Source organism: Somniosus microcephalus, chromosome 3 (genome assembly GCF_052327205.1).
Source record: "Somniosus microcephalus isolate GS21.2 chromosome 3, FLI_Smic_1.0, whole genome shotgun sequence".
NCBI classification, from domain to species: domain Eukaryota; kingdom Metazoa; phylum Chordata; class Chondrichthyes; order Squaliformes; family Somniosidae; genus Somniosus; species Somniosus microcephalus.
This window is the reverse complement of record NC_140989.1, coordinates 182265696-182289226: the sequence shown is the minus strand read 5'-3', so window position 1 is coordinate 182289226 and position 23531 is coordinate 182265696. Positions and strand designations below refer to the sequence as shown.

Genomic DNA, 23531 nt, shown 5'->3' with positions numbered 1-23531 from the left:
GTGTCGCATTCCGGTAAGCAAACAAGAAATTATCCACCTTGTCGTCATTATACATTGCCTTTATGGCCTTTTTAAAGGTCTGAACAAAACTCTCAGCCAATCCATTTGTGGCTGGATGATATGGGGCAGATGTGTAATGTTTCACCCCATTATTCCTCAGAAACCTCCGGAAATCCTCAGACACAAATTGTGGCCCATTGTCGGAGCAAATCTGTTCTGGCAACCCATTCCTGGCGAAGATGGTCCTTAGGACTGCAATAGTTTTCTCCGTGGTGGTGGAGGACATTTTGATGACCTCTGGCCATTTTGAATGGGCGTCCACAGCGATTAGAAACATTGAGTCCATAAATGGACCAGCAAAATCAATGTGTACCCATTGCCATGGAGATGAGGGCCACTCCCATGGATGTAGCGGGGCCTGTGGTGGAGCGTTTTGGACCTTCTGGCATCCTGTGCATCTCTTGGTCATATCCTCAATTTCTTTATCGATTCCCGGCCACCACACAAACGCCCTGGCTAGGCTCTTCATTTTTACCCCTCCCAGATGACCCTCATGAAGCTCATTGAGCACTCTATCTCTCAACTTGGGTGGAATTACCACTCGGGATCCACACATCAAGGTCCCCTGGCACACTGACAGCTGTTCTCTCCTTGGCGAGAATGCTGGCAACAGTGAGTCGCCATGTGCTGGCCATCCCTTCACCGTCAAATCATAGACCCGAGAGAGTGTCGGGTCATTTCGGGTTTCCTTCTCTATACTTGAGTTTGTAACAGGCAAACCTTCGACTATGGTCGCATGGAATATCTCAACAGGGTCCACTGCAGGTGCTTCTTCTACCGTAGGCAACGGTAGGCACGACAGCCCATCAGCGTTTCCATGCTGTTTCGTACCCTTGTACTCTATGTCATACTGATGTGCCCCTAGAAAAAGTGACCATCTTTGCAGCCGTTGCGCCGTCATCACCAGAACGCCCTTCTTGGGGTTAAAAATGGAGACCAGGGGCTGATGATCAGTCAGTAGGGTGAATTTCTGCCCGTGCAGATAGTGATTGAACTTCTTCACCCCCCACACCAGGCTGAAGGCCTCCCTGTCAATCTGGGCGTAGTTACGCTCGGCCGAGGTCAGCAAGCGCGACGCAAAGGCTATTGGCCTCTCTGAACCGTCAAGGAATTTGTGTGACAGCACCGCTCCAATGCCGTAGGGTGATGCATCACATGCCAACCGAATCGGTAGTGTTGGGTTGTAGTGGGCCAATACTTCTTTTGAAGTGATTAGGCATTTACATTCCTGAAAGGCACGCTTACACTCATCACTCCATTTCCATGTTACTACAGTTTGCAGCAGGGCGTTCAGTGGGTGCAGAATTGTAGATAAATTCGGCAAGAACTTATGGTAGTAGTTCACCAACCCGAGGAACGACCTCGGTTGTGAAACATTTTCCGGTGCTGGAGCCTTGACTACAGCCTCAATCTTGTCCGGCGACTTATGCAACCCTTCCTCATCAATCATGTGGCCACAATACGAGATTTGTCTCCTGAAGAACTCGCATTTGGGGCGGTTGGCTCGTAGCCGATATTCCTGTAATCTCGTGAGCACCTGCTCCAGGTTGGCAAGGTGTTCACTGTCATTTTCACCCGTAACCAGGATGTCGCCCAAATAACACTGGGCCCCCGGGATCCCTTGCAGGACTTGTTCCATCGCCCTCTGCCAAATAGCCGCGGCTGATGCTACCCCGAATACCAGTCGATTGTACTGGTAAAGGCTTTTGTGAGTGTTTATCGTGAGGTATTTCCTAGATGCTTCTTCCACCTCCATTTGTAGATATGCTTGGGCCAGATCAATCTTTGTAAAATGTTTCCCTTCAGATAGTGAGGCGAAAATATCTTCTATCCGCGGAAGTGGATATTCTACTGTGTGCAGGACTGGGTTCACAGTCACCTTGAAGTCCCCACAGATGCAAACCTTCTTCGGCTCCCCAGGCGTGCTGCTCAATGCTTTCTTCATTACAGTACGATGGGTGTGGCCCACTCGCTCCAGTCCACCTTTGACAGCACACCCGAACGCTCCAGACTCTCCAGTTCAGCTTCAACGGCTGGGTGGATCGCGTATGGCACCGGTCTGGCCTTAAAAAATTTTGGGTTTGCGTTATCTTCAATCTTTATCGTTGCCTTTACTCCTTTTAGAGGCCCAAGTCCTTGTTGGAACACCTCTTCCGCGTCAGATAGGATTTGTGACAGACGTCCAGGTGTGACGTCATCATCCTTTTTGTCAGTCACAGTTAGCGCCTGAATGGAATGCCAATCCAATTGTATTTTTCGGATCCATTCACCTCCCAATAATGGTGGTCCTCCATCTCGTAGTATATACATATATAGTTTCTGTGTTTCCTTGCCGTTATATTTAACTGGCACCCTTATTTTTCCTCTGGGGTAGACCTTTTGCCCCGTGTATGTCTTCAATACAATGGACGTGTCCTTTAAGGGTATGTGTGAGAATAGCCGCTCATAGTCTCGTCGATTCATGACAGTTAGGACTGATCCTGTGTCCAATTCCATCTTTACTGGGGACCCTGCTATCATGAGGGTGACCCAAATGGTTCGGTGATCCTCCTTTGCGATCACGTTGTGTAACTTTAGACAACTTAGTCTCCTGCTCCCGGATTCCTTATCACTCTTCTGATCTTCCGAACTACTATCTGTCAATTTCTTTACTTTCTTGTACTGTTCCTTAGTAGTTCTTGTAGTGTTGGTTTTCTTTCCCAACCTGCAGACTCTTGCTATGTGTCCCATTTTTCCACGTTGCCTGCATACTTTATCCTTAAACCAGCAGTCCTTCTGCTCATGGGTTGTTCTGCCGCAGCGATAGCACTTTTCTGCTCCATACGCCATTTCGTTAGTGCTGTATTCTTGTGGTTTCTGTTGTATTTCCGCAGCTCCCCATGCTGCTGCTTCGTAGGATACTGCCACGCTGAAAGCCTGTTCTAGCGTCAGGTTCTTTTTTGAAAGTGGTCGTTTCTGGGTTCCTTCGCTCTGGAGCCCGCAGACAAACTTGTCCCGTAAGGCGTCTGCCAGTCCTGCTCCAAACTGGCAGTGCTTCGATAACTTGCGTAGTTCCGTAAGATAGTCAGCATTGCTCTCATCTTTGTGCTGGTTTCTTTTATGGAACTTGAATCTTTCTGCTATCAGCAGCGGTGTAGGGTTTAGGTGTTCCTGTAAGATATTAACAATCTCCTCAAAACTTTTCTCCATTGGTTTAGCTGGGGTAATTAAATTCCGCAATAGGCCGTACGTACTCGCGCCCATCAAATTCAATAATACCGACGCCCTCTTTCCATCGGCCACCTCATTTGCCTTGCAGTACACTTCAATTCTTTCCACATACGTGGTCCAGTCTTCTACCTTGTTGTCGAAAGCAGTGATACTGCCACTTTTCGGCATCTTGGGTGATTTAAAATGGTGCCTCCCGCGCTTTTCCTTCTTCCCCAATGAGATAAAATGGCGCCTCCCGCGCTTTTCCTTCTTCCCCTTGCTGCCACGCTGCTTCTAGCATTCTACAGGGTAATGGCAGTGACCCGCGGCTTCGACGCGTCTCACTTTCCTTCCCTCCCCCCCCGTTTACTTTCTCTCCGCTGCCCGGTTCTTGAGCACCGACCGCGCCCTGTGCGCTCCACCCTCTCTCTCTCTTGTATTCTTTTCCCGGCGACGCTGCGTGGCCCGTTTTGTAGAGCCACTCAATCGAGCTTGAGCCCGCCGCGGTCTGGAAGGGTCAGCGCACTACCTGCTACCAGCACGATTTGCTGGAACACCTTAACTGGGGAGCCAAGCTCAGCTCTCCACAGCCTCTCCCGCAACTCTCCGAACACCGATGAATCCTTGGGCGGTTGCTCGCGGTCGACGCCCGTTGCTCAGACTACGACCTCCAAGAAACCTCCTCTCAGGGTGAGATCCCCGTGAGATGATGCAACACTGCAGGTGAGTTCGAACTTACTCGTCACCACTGTAAAGTCCGCACCTCAATAATACATGGACTTCGGGAGAACAGTTTAACAGGTACTTTACTGAACAGGAGGGTAACGTCAGACTGAAATACAGAAGCCTGCTAGGGCCTTTTATACAGGGGTGGTCACTGCCAGTACTGCAGTCTAAAACCAGTTCTTCCCTTAAAGGTACATACACAACATCTATGAACTCTTCCTCAACGCTGCCATGCCCAATTTGATTAGTCCAGTCAATATGAAAGTTAAAATCCCCCATGATTATAGCTGTTCCCTTATTACAAGCCCCAACTATTTCCTGATTTATACTCCGACCAACAGAATTGCAACTGTTAGGAGGCCTATAGACTACGCCCACTAGTGGCTTTTTCCCCTTATTATTCCTTATCTCCACCCAAACTGTTTCACTATCCTGATCCTTTGACCCAATATCATTTCTGACTATTGCAGTGATTCCATCCTTGATTAACATAGCAACCCCACCCCCCTTTCCTTCCTGTCTGTCCTTCCTAATTGTCAAATACCCTTGTATGTTTAGTTCCCATTCATGATTATCTTGCAGCCATGTTTCCGTAATGGCCACCAGATCATACCCATGTGTAGTTATTTGCACCGTCAACTCGTCAATTTTGTTACGAATGCTGCGTGCATTCAGATAAAGAACTTTCAAATATGTTTTCTGACAATTTATTCCTGCTTTTACCCCTTTTACTAATTTACCCTTTTCATTGTACATTCTGTCCCTTCCTGACATGCTCTGGTTTTTAATTCCCCCACTGCTACCTTGCTCTATTGCCTTCTCCGCTGTCATTTTTATTTTTCGCTCTCTTAAAACCTCCCCCCCCACTAATTAGTTTAAAGCCCTCTCTACAGCCCTAGTTATTTGATTCGCCAGGATTCTAGTCCCAGCACTGGCCAAGTGAACTCCGTCCCAACGGAACAGCTCTCTCCTGTCCCAGTACTGATGCCAGTGTCCCAGGAAGCAAAACCCATTTCTCCCACACCAGTCTTTGAGCCACGCATTTAACTCTCTAATTTTATTTACCCTAGCCAAATTTGCACGTGGCTCAGGTAGTAATCCAGAGATTATTACCCTTGTGGTTCTGCTTTTTAATTTGGCCCCTAGCTGCTCAAACTCCCTCAGCAGAACCTCCTTCCTTGTCCTATCTATGTCGTTGGTACCAACATGGACCACGACAATTGGATCCTCCCCCTCCCACTCCAAGTTTCTCTCCAGCCCAGAGATGTCCTTAACCCTGGCACCGGGCAGGCAACACAGCCTCCAGGACTCTCGCTCTCGGCTGCAAAGAACTCTATCTATCCCCCTAACGATACTATCCCCTACCACTACAACATTTCTTTTAACTCCCCCCACTTGAATGGCCCCTCGCTCCACAGTGCTGTGGCCAGGTTGCTCATCCTCCCCGCAGTCCCTGTTCCCATCCTCACAGGGAGTAAGAGCCTCAAACCTGTTGGACAAGAGCAAGGGCTGCGGCTCCTCCAACACTACCTCCTGGATCCCCGTACCTGCCTCACTTCTAGTCACACCATCCTGACCCTGGCCACGGACTACATCTGAATTAATTAATCTAATTGGTGTGACTACCTCCTGATACACAGAGTCCAAGTAACTCTCCCCCTCCCTGATGTGTCTCAGTGTTTGAAGCTCGGACTCCAGCTCTTCAACACGGAGCCGGAATTCCTTGAGCAGCCAACACTTACTGCAAATGTGATCACCGTGAGCATCAATGGTGTCCACCAGCTCCCACATATTGCAGCAGTAACACATCACCTGATCTCCCATTCCATGTAATTAATTAAATTAATTAATATTTGTTAGATCCGTGATTCTGAGAGTGTGATGTTTTTCAATAACCACACGGATGCTGTAACTTAATAATCAACAGGTATTTACTGGAGTAGGGTAGTCTCAAGACTGGGGTACAGAGGCATGCTCAAGGCTTATATACAGGTGTGGTCACTGCCGGTACTACAGTATACAGGAGCTGTAAAAGTAGTTCTCTCTTAAAGGTACATACACTACAATATTATTTTTTAAATACCCTCTGCCCCGATTCTAGATGATGAATATCGCACCTTAGAAGCTATAAACCACAGAGTTTAAGCTTAAAAAAGAGAGAAATAGAGAAATACTTACCAACCAATCACTTACCCGCTTTCTGGTGATGTCACACTTGGATTACTTTTTACCTCTCTCCTTCCCTCTGACTTCGGAGACTGGAGATTGGTGCGCCTTACCTGGGTCTCTGAAGCCTTTTTAAGCTTCCCGCTCGCGCCTCCCACCAACACCCGCGGTCTGAGGCCTAACCTGGGTCTCTGAAGCCTTTTTAAGCTTCCCGCTTGCGCCTCCCGCCGACACCCGGCATGGGTGTGGGCCCAGAACAGAGAGAAACAAAGCTGGAAGTGCAAGTTAGAAAAGTAGTCAGCAAGACTAGTAGGGAGCAGAAACAAAGGCCAACAGTAAAGAGGGTCAAAGTGCAGAAAAATATTAAACAGGCAAAGTTGAAGGCACTTTATCTAAATGCACGTAGCATTCGCAACAAGGTGGATGAATTAATGGCACTAATAGAAGTAAATGGGTATGACCTAATTGCCATTACAGAGACATGGTTGCATGGTAACCAAAACTGGGAACTGAATGTTCCAGGGTACTCAACATTTAGGAAGGACAGACAAAAGGAAAAGGAGGTGGCGTAGCGCTGTTAATAAGAGATGAGATCGGTACGGCAGAGATAAAAGATCTTGGCTTGGCAGATCGTGATGTAGAACTGGAATCAATTTGGGTGGAGCTAAGAAACAGCAAAGGGCAGAAAACATTGGTGGGAGTTGTGTATAGGCCACCAAACAGTAGTGGTAATGTAGGGCACAGTATCAATCAAGAGATTAGAAGTGTATGTAACAAGGGCAATACGGTAATCATGGGGGACTTTAATCTACATATTGACTGGGGAAATCAAATTGCCACTAATAGTGTGGAGGACGAATTCTTGGAATGCATGCGAGATGGTTTCCTGGATCAGTATGTGGAGGAACCAACCAGGGAACAGGCTATTCTGGATATGGTACTGTGTAATGAGAAAGGGCTAATCATTAATCTTGTGGTAAAGAGGCCTTTATGGACAAGTGACCATAATATGATTGAATTTTATATTAAGTTTGAGAGTGATGTCGTCCAATCTGAAACTAAGGTCTTCAATCTAAACGGAGGAAACTATAAGGGTATAAGGGACAAGTTGGCCATGGTAGATTGGGAGGCTACACTAAAAGGTATGAAGGTGGACATACAATGGCTAACATTCAAGAAAATAATGCATAATTTGCAACAAACATATATTCCTCTAGGGCAAAAAACCCAAAAGGAAAAGTGATCCAACCATCACTAACAAAATAAATTAAAGCTAGTATTAAGTCAAAGGAGGAAGCTTATAAAGTTGCCAGAAAAAGCGGTCAGCCTGAGGATTGGGATCTTTTTAGGAATCAGCAAAGGGGGACCAAGAAATTCATAAAGAATGGGAAAATGTAATATGAGCATAAACTAGCAAATAATATAAAAACGGATTGTAAAAGCTTCTATAGGTATGTGAAAAGGAAAAGACTGGCGAAGGTAAATGTAGGTCCTTTACAGTCAGACAGGAGAATTTATAATGGGGCATGAGGAAATGGCAGAGAAATTAAATAAATACTTTGTTTCTGTCTTCACGGAGGAAGACACAAAAAACCTCCCAGAGATACGAGAAAACCAAGGGTGTGGTGAGAATGAGGAACTTAACGAAATTATTATTAGTAAAAAAACAGTACTAGCAAAATTAATGGGACTAAAAGTCAATAAATCTCAAGGACCGGATGACCTACATCCTAGGGTTTTGAAAGAGGTGGCCATTGGGATAGTGGACGCATTGGTTGTCATCTTCCAAAATCCTATAGATTCTGGAACGGTTCCTGCAGATTGGAGGATAGCAAATGTAACCCCGCTATTTAAGAAAGGAGGGAGAGAGAAAACGGGAACTACAGACCTGTTCGCCTCACATCAGTAGTTGGGAAAATGCTGGAATCTATTATAAAGGATGCAATAACTGGGCACTTAGAAACTAATAGTAAGATTGGGCAGAGTCAACATGGATTTATGAAAGGGAAATCCGGTTTGACAAACCTATTGGAGTTCTTTGAGGATGTAACTAGTGGAGTAGATAAAGGGGAACCGGTAGATGTGGTGTATTTGGATTTTCAGAAGGCCTTCGATAAGGTCCCACACAAGAGGTTGGTGAACAAAATTAGGGCACATGGAATTGGGGGTAATATACTAGCATGGATTGAGAATTGGTTAACAGACAGAAAACAAAGAGTAGGGATAAACGGGTCTTTTTCAGGATGGCAGGCTGTGACTAGTGGGGTACCGCAAGAATCGGTGCTTGGGCCCCAGCTATTCACAATCTATACCAATGATTTGGATGAGGGGACGAAATGTAACATTTCCAAATTTGCTGATGATACAAAGCTAGGTGGCAGTGTCAGTTGCAAAGAGGATGTGAAGAGGCTTCAAGGGGATCTCGACAGGCTCAGTGAGTGGGCGAGAACATGGCAGATGGAATATAATGTGGATAAATGTGAAGTTATCCACTTTGGTAGAAAAAACAGAAAGGCAGAGTAACTCCTAAAAGGTGAAAGACTGGGGAATGCAGATGGTCAAAGGGACCTGGGTGTCCTTGTACATGAGTCACTGAAAGTGAATGTGCAGGTGCAGCAAACCATTAGGAAGGCAAATGGTATGCTGGCCTTCATTACAAGAGGATTTGAGTACAGGAGTAAAGAAGTCTTACTCCAATTATATAGGGCCTTGGTGAGACTACACCTGGAGTACTGTGTACAATTTTGGTCTCCTTACCTAAGGAAGGATATACTTGCCATAGAGGGAGTGCAATCAAGGTTCATGAGATTGATTCCTGGGATGGCGGGACTGTCGTATGAGAAGAGATTGAGTAAACTAGGCCTGTATTCTCTTGAATTCAGAAGAATGAGAGGGGATCTCATTGAAGCATACAAAGTTATTACAGGGCTCGATAGGGTGGATGCTGGGAGAATGTTTCCCTTGGCTGGGGAGTCTAGAACCAGGGGCCACAGCCTCAGGATAAAGGGTAGGCCATTCAGGACTGAGATGAGAAGAAATTTCTTCACACAGAGGGTGGGGAATCTTTGGAATTCTCTACCCCAGAGGGCTGTGGAGGCTCAGTCATTGGGTATATTCAAAACAGAAGTTGATAGATTTCTGACCAGTAAAGGCATCAAGGGATATGGCAATAGGGCTGGTGAATGGAGTTAAGGTAGAAGACCAGCCATAATCTTATTGAATGGCAGAGCAGGCTCGAAGGGCCGAATGGCCTATGCCTGCTCCTATTTCTTATGTTCTTAGTAAGCGACAATAAGTAGGAATAATAAGTGAGCTTTGCTGCAACCAATCTGTAATACATTGCAGATATGTAATTTAAGATGTGGCTCTACGAACAGAATCCCCCTCCCAGTAGCTTGCTGGATACGGTTCCACACACACAACTTCCCCAGTGGCTTTTTGCTTCTCCCAGGAGATTACAAGGCTGCGGGGGAGGGGTGGGGGTAGGGAGGTGGTAGGATGTCTCTGGTCATGATGCTCCAGCCATCATGATTGTGGGGCAGATTTGATGGTCTTTTCCTGTCCATCATTGTCGTCTGTTCATATGTATTAACCAAGTATAAACATTAAATGCCAAAAAAATAACTCGCTTCTCATGGGTTGGCTTGCAATGTCGCCTCTCGATGCTGTAGCTGTTCCACTGAAATGTGCTTTTCTTTTCCAGTCACAGAACTTGTTGTGTCAGAGTACAGAAGGACAGCGGGGATTTTGAACCAGTTGTCGTTCAGTTTTGGGGTCATGCTCCTTCCAGCTGTGGCTTATTTTATACCGGCCTGGAGAAGCCTGCAACTGGCGATTACCATCCCAAACTTCCTCTTCCTGGCCTACTACTGGTAATGTCTGATTGGGATCAATAGTCACTGCTGTGGCGAGTACACGAGGTGGCGCTGGCCCGGTGATAACCCCAGATGTCTTCCATCTACAGGTTGATCCCGGAGTCTCCCAGGTGGATGCTGTCTCAGAAGAAAGATGCGGAAGCCATGAAAATTCTACAGCAGGTGGCGAGAAGGAACGGCAACACCCTCTTGATGAAGGCCGAGGTGACCAGGGTGTAAGGGGATTAAATTGAGACCGTGATTCTATGTTTGATGTGCCAAATAACTGCCTGAATCCATGAGGTTAAAGCTTAAAACTAAAGGCTTTTATTAAGTAAGAACATGACATCAAGTTAACACAGTCATCACCGACCCAGCCCTTGGTAGAACATTCCAGAAGAGGGGCGGGGCTAGGGAGGAGCATTAGTGGTTACACCGGAGGAACATTCCAGACATTAACAAGTACAACAACAACAACAATAATACAAATGCCAGAACACAGAGTTTTTTCATCATATTCACCCCCTACTATAGATTCAGTCTGTCAGGAGTTCTGATAATCCTCTGGGAACGACGTAACTCTTGCTGAGGCTCCTCCCGGAGTACTAACTCCGGTTCATTCGAATTCCCAGAATCATCAGTATTTTCCACACTGAGGGTTTGTGTCTCTGAAGGTCCAATACCACGATTGAAAACTCTACTCTCAGAGTCGAACTCTTTTCGAGCTCCAGCAGGTGCAAGATCTTTAATAGAGACCGTATCCTCTCGCCCATCCGGATATTGAATATACGCATACTGGGGATTAGCATGGAGGAGTTGTACTTCCTCCACCAGTGGATCAGTCTTGTGGCCTCTCACATATCTACGCAACAACACAGGGCCCGTGGTCGTCAACCATGTGGGTAACATTACTCCATTAGTAGCTTTTCTTGGAAAACTAAACATCCTTTCATGAGGGGTGGCATTTGTCGCTGTACACAAAAGAGACCTTATGGAATGCAGCACGTCTGGCAGGACATACTGCCAGCGAGAGGTCGGCAGGCCTCGCGACTTCAGAGACAGTACGATAGCCTTCCACACTGTCGCATTTTCTTTCTTGACCTGCCCATTACCACGAGGGTTATAGCTGGTAGTTCTACTCGTTGCAATCCCTTTCGATAACAAAAACTGTCGCAATTCTTCGCTCATAAAGGAAGAACCCCTATCACTATGTATATAGTTAGGCATGCCAAACAAGGAAAACAGTTGGCAGAGGCATTTAATTACAACAGCAGTAGTCACATCCGGACAGGGGATAACAAAAGGGAACCGAGAGTACTCGTCTATAATATTAAGAAAATAGACATTACGGTCGCTTGATGGAAGGGGACCTTTAAAATCGAGACTCAAACGCTCAAATGGTCGAGTTGCTTTAATAAGATGAGCTGGCTCGGACGGCTTATAGAAGTGGGGTTTGCATTCAGCACAAACACGACAGGTTCTGGTCATTGTCTGGACCTCCTCAATAGAGTAGGGTAGATTGTGGGACTTAATGAAGTGGTTCATTCTGGTAACCCCAGAGTGGCAGAGTGCGTCGTGGAGACTTTGAAGCTTATCTATACCTAGACTAGCACATACTCCTCGTGACAAAGCATCCGATGGCTCATTAAATACTCCAGGCCTGTACTGAATATCATAGTCATATGTTGACAGTTCTATTCGCCATCTTAAAATCTTATCATCGGGTACAGGATTACCCTTACACACTTTACTAAAATGTCCCTGTTTCTTACATTTAAAACAGGTAGCCTCTCTGGCTGGGCATCTTTGCCTGGGGTGTTTAGATTAGCCACAAAAATAACACTTCGACCCATGGGGTACAGCCGCAACAATAGGATTAAGTGGAGGCTCCATTGGTGTTATGGATGCCTCCATACTCGGAACACATGAGGCTGAGAGAGACGCATGGGCTGATGCATACACTTCTAAATTCTTCTGGGTTACATCTAACGATCGAGCAGTAGCGACGACCGTTTTTAAAACTAACGAGTCGTTCTCGAGGAGTCTCTGTCTAATATAATTAGATCGGAGGCCAGATATGAAAGAATCGCGGATGGCTTCTTCATGATGCACTATGGCAGAGACAACCTTGTAGTTGCAATCCTTAGCCAAAGCCTTAAGGTCCTGCAGGAAATCGTCCAGAGATTCCTCGTGTAATTGCCTGCGAGTAGACAAAAGATACCTGGCATATACTTCGTTAACCGACTTAAGGTACTGGGCCTTAAGGGCTGTGAGGGCCTCTTAATATGTAGTAATATCTTCAATTATCGAGTAAGTTTGATGACTTACCAAGTTGGTTAGAAGACCCAACTTGTTAACCGTTGAATCGACCGATGCGATGAAGTGTTCAAAACAGCGAAGCCAATGCGTAAATTTCTTCGACGCGTCTGTCGAATGTGGATCGATATTCAGACGCTCTGGTTTCAAAAACCGATCCATCTTCCAAAAGTTGTTACTTAATAAAATTGATGTGCCAAATAACTGCCTGAATCCATGAGGTTAAAGCTTAAAACTAAAGGCTTTTATTAAGTAAGAACATGGCATAGTTAACACAGTCATCACTGACCCGGCCCTTGGTAGAACATTCCAGAAGTGAGGCGGGGCTAGGGAGGAGCATTAGTGGTTACACCAGTGGAACATTCCAGACATTAACAAGTACAACAACAACAATAATACAAATGCCAGAACACAGAGTTATTTCATCACAATGTTCATGGTCAGCCTGCAGGCAGAAGCTCCCAGCCACTGCACTCGGCCTGAGGCAAGGCAGGGATAATGCTGGTCAGGCTCAGAAGTTGCATGGGAGAACAGGGGTAGTTCATACCTTGAGCGACTGAAAGGAAGGTTATTACTTGTCCCAGCAATCACCCAGTATTCCCAATACTTTGAGAGTAGTAAAGAGACTGGTTGTAGAAGTGGACGAGGTCACACAGACCTTTCACCTCTAGCACTCGGCCTCAACCTGATCGTGTTTTTTAAAATTATTATTTGTTCTTGTGATGTGGGTAACACAGGTCAAGCAGTATTTATTGACTAACCCTGAGGGCATTAAGAGTGAACCACATAGTGCGGGACTGGAGTCACATATAGGCCAGACTGGGTTTGGTGGGGGGTGTCAGGTTCAGCTTCAGGTTCAAGTTAGTGAATCATTTGGGATTTTAGGTGAATCCGGCAGCTTTCATGGTGATTGTTCCAGATGCTAGCCCACAAATGACCAGATTTATTGAATTCCACAACTTTCTACGGTGAGGATTTGAACTCGTGACCTCTAGGTTCCTGGTCCAGTGCTATAAGCACTAGGCTACCAGGCACTATGTCAAATAGGTTCAGGCCATATTCAATCTCATTCCCTGTGGGGATAGGCTCGTGGCAGAAACGACTCAAAATTTGGTAACTTTGTACAAGGCAGCCATGGCTGGCATGGGAATTGGAGAAAAGAAATCACAGCAGTGTTGCAAGAGGGGTTCTACTGATGCCCCATCTCGTAATCGGCAACTTGCTGAAAGGCTGCAGTTCAGGTGAGCGTGGGGTGAGGGAATGGCCTTTGGAAGAACTGTAAGATCAGTCGATCCTGCCGGCTTGGGACAGTTCATTTATTTTGAAGTGAAACATTTGTTTTACGACAAATATTACCACAGGCTTATTGAAGCCAGTGCACCTCGGATACTGGGATATGGTCTCCGAGATCACAGCCAATAACTTGTCAGGGTCGATAAATATTGGGACAGGCTCCGAGCAGACTCATATTTTCTACAACTTGCTGCTTCTACAATGTCTTTGTTTTTGCAGACAATTACGATTGAGGAGAATGGCAAAAAGCAGACACGTCCTTCCATGATAGACCTGGTCAGGACACCTCAGATGAGGAAACATACTCTGATTTTGATGGTGAACTGGTGAGATTTTTCATTTTAACGATTTATATTAACTTAATATTTAAGTGGATTGGCGGTTAGGATCAGATCAGCCATGATCTTATTGAATGGCGGAGCAGGCTCGAGGGGCCGATTGGCCTACTCCTGCTCCTATTTCTTATGTTCTTATGTAAGTAGTACAGACGGGAGTCCTATCTTCTATGTTTCTATCTTTCTATGGCACAGATGGGAGGCGGGGCGGTGCAGGCGGGAGCTGGGGCGGTGCAGGCGGGAGTCGGGGCGGTGCGGGCGGGAGTCGGGGCGGTGCGGGCGGTAGCCGGTGCGGGCGGGAGGCGGGGCGGTGCGGGCGGGAGACGGGGCGGGGCGGTGCGGGCGGGAGGCGGGGCGGTGCGGGCGGGAGGCGGGGCGGTGCGGGCGGGAGGCGGGGCGGTGCGGGCGGGAGGCGGGGCGGTGCGGGCGGGAGGCGGGGCATATGCGGGCGGGAGGCGGGGCGGTGCGGGCGGGAGGCGGTGCGGGCGGGAGGCGGGGCGGTGCGGGGGGCGGGGCGGTGCAGGCGGGGGGCGGGGCGGTGCAGGCGGGGGGGAGGCGGGGCGGGGCAGGCGGGAGGCGGGGCGGGGCAGGCGGGAGTCGTCTTGCTGCAGTTTTACAGGGCCTTGGTGAGACAACATCTTGAGTATTGTGTGCAGTTTTGGTCGCCTGATCTGAGGAAGGATGTTCTTGCCATGGAGAGAGTGCAGCGAAGATTCACCAGACTGATACCTGGGTTGGCAGGAATGACATATGAGGAGAGATTGGGTCGATTAGGCTTATATTCGCTAGAGTTTAGAAGAATGAGAGGGGATCTCATTAAAACTTATAAAAATCTAACAGGACTAGACAGACTAGATGCAGGAAGGATGTTCCCGATGGCTGGGGAGTCCAGAACCAGGGGTCACAGTCTAAGGATAAGGGGTAAGCCCATTTAGGACAGAGATGAGGAATTTCTTCACCCAGAGAGTGGTGAACCTGTGGAATTCTCTGCCACAGAAGGCAGTTGAGGCAAATCCATTAAATATATTCAAGAAGGAGTTGGATCTATTTCTTGAGGCTAAAGGGATCAAGGAATATGGGGAGAAAGCAGGGAGAGGGCACTGAATTTGGATGATCAGCCATGATCTCATTAAATGGCAGAGCGGGCTCAAGGGGCCAAATGGCCTGCTCCTCCTATCTTCTATCTTTCTATGGCACAGACGGGGGTTGGGGCGGTAGAGACGGGAGTTGGGGCGGTAGAGACGGGAGTTGGGGCGGTAGAGACGGGGGTTGGGGCGGTAGAGACGGGGGTTGGGGCGGTAGAGACGGGAGTTGGGGCGGTAGAGACGGGAGTTGGGGCGGTAGAGACGGGAGTTGGGGCGGTAGAGACGGGAGTTGGGGCGGTAGAGACGGGGGTTGGGGCGGTAGAGACGGGAGTTGGGGCGGTAGAGACGGGGGTTGGGGCGGGACAGACTGTAATGTATGTACCTTTAAGGGGAGAACTACTTTTTACAGCTCCTGTATACTGTAGTACCGGCAGTGACCACACCTGTATATAAACCCTGAGTAGTGATCTGTATAGTTAGTTCTAGAGTAACCCTCATTCAGTAAACACCTGTTGATTGTTCCCTGCAGTCTGTTGTCTGATTATTGAAGGACACAACATTAAGATACACGGATATAACATTGGCGACGACGCAGATTCGAACCTACCTGCAACTCTGCATCACCTCCGAGGGATTCGCTGCTGGAGAACAATGGAAGGAGGTAGAGTCCAGAAGCACGGGCGTCGACCACAGGCAACCGCCCAGTCATCCAGCGGAGATTTGAGCATCGCAGGGGAGGCTGTCGAGAGCCAGGCTTGGCTTTCCAGTCACGGTGGTCCAGCGAAACGGGCTGGCAACAGGTACTGCGCAGACCCTTCCCAGACAGCGGCGGCTAGAGCCGGCCGAGCGGCACAGAAAAAGGCCGAGCAGCGTCGACGGGGGAGAGAGAGAGGGCAGAGCGCACAGGGCGGAGCCGGTGTTCAGGACCGAACGGCACCAAAGGGGAGAGAGACGAGAGAGAGCAGAGCGCAGCCGGTGTTCAAGGGCCGAGCAGCATCAACGGGAGAGAGAGGCGCACAGGAAAACGCAAGGCGCTGCCAGAGCGCAGCCGGTGTTCAAGGGCCGAGCAGCATCAACGGGGGAGAGAGGCACGCAGGAAAACGCGAGGCGCTGCCATTGCCACGAGGACCGCTGAGAGCGGCATTGGCAGCAGCGCAGGAGCAGTGCACGAAACCCACAGGGCGTCGCCATTTGCCACGAGGACCGCCGAGAGCGGCGTTGGCAGCAGTGCGGGAGACACCATTTTAAGCCACAGCGGGGAAGAAAGGAAAGCGCGGGAGACACCATTTTAAGCCAATCTAACCACACCCAAAAATGCCAAAGAGTGGCAGTATCACAGCGTTCGACAATGAAGTCGAAGATTGGATGACATATGTCGAACGCATAGAAGTATACTGCAAGGCGAATGAAGTGCCAGATGACAAGAAAGCGCTGGTATTGTTGAATTCAATGGGTGCAAAAACGTATGGATTACTACGAAACCTAGTAACCCCAGAGAAGCCAGTAGAAAAGGATTTTGAAAACATAGTGTCAATCCTACAGGACCACTTAAACCCCGCACCGCTGCTGATAGCAGAAAGATTTAAGTTTCACAAAAGGAACCAGCATAAAGATGAAAGTAATGCTGAGTATTTAATGGAACTGCGCAAGCTATCGAAACACTGCCAGTTTGGAACGGGACTAGCAGATACTTTAAGGGACAAGTTTGTGTGTGGGCTTCAAAGTGAAGGAACCCAGAAACAGCTTCTATCAGAAAAGGATCTTACGCTGGACAAGGCTTTCAGCATTGCAGTATCACACGAAACAGCAGCACGGGGCACTGCAGAGATAGAACGGAGACCGCATGAATATGGCACAAATGAAATGTCATACGGAACAGTGAAGTGCTATCGCTGCGGCAGAACAACACACGACCATAATGATTGCTGGTTCAAGGACAAAGCGTACAGACAGTGTGGAAAAGTAGGACACATAGCAAGAGTCTGCAGGTCGGGAAAGAAAACCAGCAGCAAGAAATCGCCACAGGAGAAGTACAAGAAGGTACATAAGGTGACGGAGAGTAGTTCAGACGAACAGAAGAGTGATACAGACTCCGGAAGCAAGGAGCTGGGTTGTCTGAAACTACATAATGTGATCAAAACGGAGGATCACCAAACTATCTGGGTCACGCTCAAGATAGCAGGAGTCCAAGTGAAAATGGAATTGGACACAGGATCAGCCCTAACAGTCATAAACCGAAGGGACTACAAGCGGCTATTCTCACATATAACCTTGAGAGATACAAAGATTGTCTTGAAGACGTACACGGGGCAAAAAGTCTACCCCAAAGGAAAAATAAGGGTGAACGTTTATATATAACGGCAACGAAACACCAAAAATGGACCTATATGTATTGCCAGATGGAGGACCACCACTACTAGGATGTGAATGGATCCGGAAGATACAGCTAGATTGGCATTCCATACAAGCACTGACTGTAGATGCCAAAAAGGATGACGACGTCACACCTGGACGACTGTCAAAAATGTTAACTGACGCACAAGAAGTGTTCCAGCAGGGACTCGGAACACTAAAAGGCATAACAGCGACAATCAAAATAGAGGAAAATGCAAGCCCAAAGTTTTTTAAGGCCAGACCGGTACCTTATGCGATCCGCCCAGCCATCGAAGCAGAGCTGGAAGGTTTGGAACGTTCAGGAGTACTGTCCAAAGTGGACTGGAGCGAGTGGGCTACACCCATCGTTCCTGTAATGAAGAGGTCGTTGAGTAATACGCCTGGGGAACCAAAGAAGGTTCGCATCTGTGGGGACTTTAAGGTGACAGTGAACCCAGTCCTCCACACTGTACAATATCCGCTTCCGCGGATTGAAGATATTTTCACCTCGCTATCTGGAGGGAAATGCTTCACTAAGATTGATCTGGCCCAGGCGTACCTGCAAATGGAGGTAGAAGAAGCCTCAAAACAGTACTCACGATCAACACTCACAAAGGTCTCTACCAATACAACCGGCTGGTGTTTGGGGTAGCATCAGCTCCGGCTATTTGGCAAAGGGCAATGGAACAAGTCCGGCAAGGGATCCCAGGGACCCAGTGTTATTTGGATGACATCCTGGTCATGGGCGAAAATGACAGTGATCACCTCGCCAACCTGGAGCAGGTGCTCACTAGATTGAAGGAATATGGGCTCCGAGCTAATCGCCACAAATGCGAGTTTTTCCAGAAGCAGATCTTGTATTGTGGCCATGTTATTGATAAAGAGGGGTTACATAAGTCCCCTGAAAAGATTGAGGCTGTAGTCAAGGCTCCAGCACCGGAAAATGTGTCACAACTGAGGTCGTTCCTCGGGCTGGTGAACTACCATAAGTTCTTGCCGAATTTGTCTACCGTACTACACCCACTGAACACCCTACTGCAAACGGGGGTACCATGGAAGTGGAGTGACGAATGTAAACAAGCTTTCCAGAAGAGCAAAGCATTGATCACTTCAAAAGAGGTGTTGGCTCATTTCAACCCAGCACTACCAATTCGGTTGGCGTGTGATGCATCACCCTATGGCATTGGAGCGGTGCTGTTGCACAAATTTCCAGACGGCTCGGAGAGGCCAGTAGCCTTTGCGTCTCGGTCACTAACCTCAGCCGAGCGTAACTACGCCCAGATTGACAGGGAGGCCCTCAGCCTAGTGTGGGGAGTGAAAAAGTTCAATCACTATCTGCACAGGCAGAAGTTCACCTTGCTGACTGACCACCAACCACTTGTCTCCACCTTTAATCCAAAGAAGGGCATTCCGGTGATGACTGCGCAACGGCTACAAAGATGGTCCCTTTTTCTTGGGGCGCACCAATATGAAATCGTGTATAAGGGCATGAAACAGCATGGCAACGCTGATGGGCTATCACGCCTGCCACTGCCTACTGCGGAGGAAGCACCAGCAGTGGATCCTGTCGAAATATTCCATTCGACTATAATTGAATGCTTGCCAGTAACTAACGCTGGTATAGAGAAGGAGACCCGAAATGACCCGACACTGTCTCGGGTATATGATTTGACGGTGAAGGGATGGCCAGCACATGGCGGCTCACTGTTGCCAGCATTCTCATCCAGAAGAGAACAGCTGTCAGTATGCCAGGGGACCTTGATGTGTGGATCCCGAGTGGTAATTCCACCCAATTTACGGGAGAGAGTGCTCAATGAGCTTCACGAAGGTCATCTGGGAGGGGTGAAAATGAAAAGCCTTGCTAGGGCTTATGTGTGGTGGCCGGGGATCGATCAGCAAATCGAGGACCTGACAAAGAGCTGCTCAGGATGCCAGAAGGTCCAAAATGCACCACCACATGCCCCTCTACACCCATGGGAGTGGCCCTCATCTCCATGGCAATGGGTGCATATTGATTTTGCTGGTCCATTCATGGACTCAATGTTTTTAATAGCTGTGGATGCGCACTCGAAATGGCCTGAGGTGATCAAAATGTCCTCCACCACCGCGGAGAAAACTATTGCAGTTCTACGGACCATTTTTGCCAGGAACGGCTTGCCAGAACAGATTTGCTCTGATAACGGACCACAGTTTGTGTCCGAAGAGTTTCGAAGATTTATGAAAAGGAATGGGGTAAGGCATTACACATCTGCCCCGTATCATCCAGCCACAAATGGATTGGCTGAGAGGTTCGTACAAACCTTTAAAAAAGCAGTAAAGGCCATGTGCGATGATGACATTCCACTTCAGCATAAGGTGGACAATTTCCTGTTAGCCTACAGAAATGCGACACATGCAGTCACCAACCAGGCCCCGGCCATGATGTTCTTTAACCGAAGGTTGAGATCGCGTCTGGATTTGCTCAGACCAAATGTACGAAGAGATGTTGAGAGTAAGCAATTCCAGCACATCAATGAGAAGCCGACAAGGAGCTTCAATGTAGGGCAACCAGTCTTGGCCCGCGACTACCGAACAGAGAAATGGCAACCAGGAACGATATGCACACGGCAGGGGCCACTAATGTACACAGTGGATGTTGGGGAGAACATTGTGAGACGCCATGCTGACCAGATCCTAGAGTCACAGGAACGAGTCAACCCCATGTCTTGGCCATACGTACCTGGTGAGGAACCCGATGTACAGGTACATCTACCTCAGAAACAATAGCATTGGAAGCTGATGAATCAACTGACGACAGGGTGTTAGAATCGCCTCCGCACCAAGAGTGAGACACTCGGGAAAGGCTTTATCCAGAATGAATCAGGAAGCCTCCCCAAAGACTGAATTTATAAATAGACTATTTTCAGCTAATGTTGCATGTTAAAAGTGTTAATTGTAATTAGTTTGATATTTAATTGTTAAATGAGTGTTATGGTACTGTTAATCTAAAAGGGGAGGAATTGTAATGTATGTGCCTTTAAGGGGGAGAACTACTTTTTACAGCTCCTGTATCCTGTAGTACCGGCAGTGACAACACCTGTATATAAACCCTGAGCAGTGATCTGTACAGTTAGTTCTAGAGTAACCCTCATTCAGTAAACACCTGTTGATATTTCCCTGCAGTCTGTTGTCTGATTATTGAAGGACACAACATTAAGATACACGGATATAACACAGACGGGGCTTGGGACAGTACAGACTAGTGTTGGGGTGGTACAGACGGGAGTTGGGGCGGTACAGGCGGGAGTTGGGGCGGTACAGGCGGGAGTTGGGGCGGTACAGGCGGGGCTTGGGGCGGTACAGGCGGGGCTTGGGGCGGTACAGGCGGGGCTTGGGGCGGTACAGGCGGGGCTTGGGGCGGTACAGGCGGGGCTTGGGGCGGTAGAGGCGGGGCTTGGGGCGGTAGAGGCGGGGCTTGGGGCGGTAGAGGCGGGGCTTGGGGCGGTAGAGGCGGGGCTTGGGGCGGTAGAGGCGGGGCTTGGGGCGGTAGAGGCGGGGCTTGGGGCGGTAGAGGCGGGGCTTGGGGCGGTAGAGGCGGGGCGGTCGGGGCGGTAGAGGCGGGGCGGTCGGGGCGGGGCTTGGGGCGGTACAGGCTAGTGTTGGGGCGGTACAGACGGGAGTTGGGGCAGTACAGACGGGAGTTGGGGTGAATTTTATATCAATTGAACATATATTGAGCCCATTAATATTTTTGTTGTTGAGAGCTTTTCATTATAAAACATACCCATGACAGGCTGTCGTCAGCAGAGAGGTTGTGGCACTCTGTAAACAGCCTGACATTTAGTAGAGAGAGTGAGAGAAAACAATAGTTCGCACGAACGATTATAATGTTGCAATGTAATCATTGAATTAATGGCCGTCACAAAAGGAGACAAGTTCAAATCTTGCTCGACTCCAACCAAGAGTCTACACTAGTCATTTGATCCCCTCAGATTAGATTACAGGCTCCAAATCATTCTCCGTTATCTGCAATGTTTATTTTGGTTCGTAATTATTTGTTATCTTTACATTTTAGTTTAGACCATTTCATTCAGTTTGTTAGATTCGATTTTTGAACTATGGATCATAATTTTAAAGCTGTGTGGTGTGAGAAATCGGTGGATATGACTCACGCTGTGTGATGTGATTGTGATATTGGGAGATGAAAGGATCCCCTCTTATTCCCCCTTCCTTTCTCATTGTTAAAAGTGGTGGCAGAGGGTTTTCAGACGCTGAGTTCTTTGATAAGTTTTTGGGAGAATGCACTAAACCAGCAGCTGATAGTAGGTCAGGGAGGTGGTCATTTTGACTTCGAGTGACAGTGCAAAACAAGCGATTTCAGATCAGCCAACCTCTATACATCTCTCCCGATTTTCATTTTCAAAGGGCGATTGATTTGGTATCAGACATTTTACACTAGCGCCCATATTTACCTCCAGACAGTCATAGAAAAACTTTAATGGTGTCTGGAGTGTCCCTACTGAAGGTTATTGGAGAGTTCATCTGTAGCTGATGGATTCTGGAAACCACCCTTTAGGAAGGATGTCAAGGCCTTGGAGAGGGTTGCAGAGGAGATTTACCAGAATGGTACCAGGGATGAGGGACTTCAGTTATGTGGAGAGGCTAGAGAAGCTGGGATTGCTCTGCTTAGAGCAGAGAAGGTTAAGGGGCGATTTAATAGCGGTGTTCAAAATTATGTAGGGTTTTGATGGAGTAGATGGGAGGAAACTTTTCACTGAGACTGACTCAGGTCAGAGCATGGTACTGTGTAATGAGACAGAATTAATAAATGATATCATAGTGAAGGATCCTCTAGGAAAGACTGATCATAGCATGGTTGAATTTCAAATTCAATTGGAGGGTGAGAAATTTGTATCTCAAACCAGTGTCCTGATCTTAAACAAAGGCAATTACAATGGCATGAGGGCAGAACTGGCTAAAGTGGACTGGAAAAATAAATTAAAGGGTAAGACAGTTGAAATGCAGTGCCGGAAAACAATAGAGAGAGTAGATGGATTATGAGAGTAAACTGGCAAGAAATATTAAAACAGATAGTAAGAGCTTCTACAGGTATATAAAAAGGAGGAGAGTAGCTAAAGTAAACATTGATCCCTTAGAGGATGAGTCTGGGGAATTAATAATGGGGAACGGGGAAATGGCAGAGACTCTGAACAAATATTTTGCATTTGTCTTCGTGGTAGAAGACACTAACAACATCCCAATAATGGATAATCAAGGGGCCACAGGAAGGGGGAACTAAAGACAATCACTATCACTAAGGAAAAAGTACTTGGTAAAATAATGGGAATAAAAGATGACAAGTCCCTGGATCAGATGGCCTGCATCCCAGGGTCTTAAAAGAAGTGGCTGCAGAGATAGTGGATGCATTAGTTGCAATATACCAAAATTCCTTGGACTCTGGAGAGGTCCCAGCAGATTGGAAAACCGCAAATGTAACACCCCTATTTAAGAAAGGAGGGAGACAGAAAGCAGGAAACTGTAGACCAGTTAGCCTAACATCTGTCGTTGGGAAAATGCTGGAGTCCTTCATTAAGGCAGCAGTAGCAGGGCATTTGGAAAATCATAATGCAGTCAAGAAGAGTCAGCATGGTTTTATGAAAGAGAAATCATGTTTAACAAATTTGCTGGAGTTCTTTGAGGATGTAACGAGTAGGGTGGACAAAGGGGAACCAGTGGATGTGGTGTATTTGGATTTCCAGAAGGCATTTGATAAGGTGCCACATAAAAGGTTACTGCACAAGATAAGAGCTCACGGAGTTGGGGGTAATATATTAACATGGATAGAGAATTGGCTAACTAACAGAAAGCAGAGAGTCGGGATAAATGGGTCATTTTCCGGTTGGCAAACGATAACTAGTGGAGTGCCACAGGGATTCGTGCTGGGGCCTCAACTATTTACAATCTACATTAATGACTTGGATGAAGGGACCAAGTGTAATGTAGCCAAGTTTGCGGATGATACAAAGATGGGTGGGAAAGCAAGTTGTGCAGAGGACTCAAAGAATCTGCAAAGGGATATAGACAGGCTAAGTGAGAGGGCAAACATTTGGCAGATGGAGTATAATGTGGGAAAGTGTGAGGTTATCCACTTTGGC

At 47.6% G+C, this 23531-nt stretch overlaps 1 protein-coding gene across 1 annotated transcript in view; it reads left to right on the top strand.

Annotated features, from left to right (window-relative positions):
* LOC147121615 (solute carrier family 22 member 2-like) overlaps window positions 1–23531 on the top strand; it is a 215305-nt gene that overhangs the window by 7640 nt on the left and 184134 nt on the right. Inside the window, exons 4-6 of the mRNA XM_085977978.1 lie at window positions 9845–10013; window positions 10106–10220; window positions 13824–13930. Coding sequence (XP_085834104.1) covers window positions 9845–10013; window positions 10106–10220; window positions 13824–13930 — 391 coding nt within the window. The remainder of the gene's footprint in view (window positions 1–9844; window positions 10014–10105; window positions 10221–13823; window positions 13931–23531) is intronic.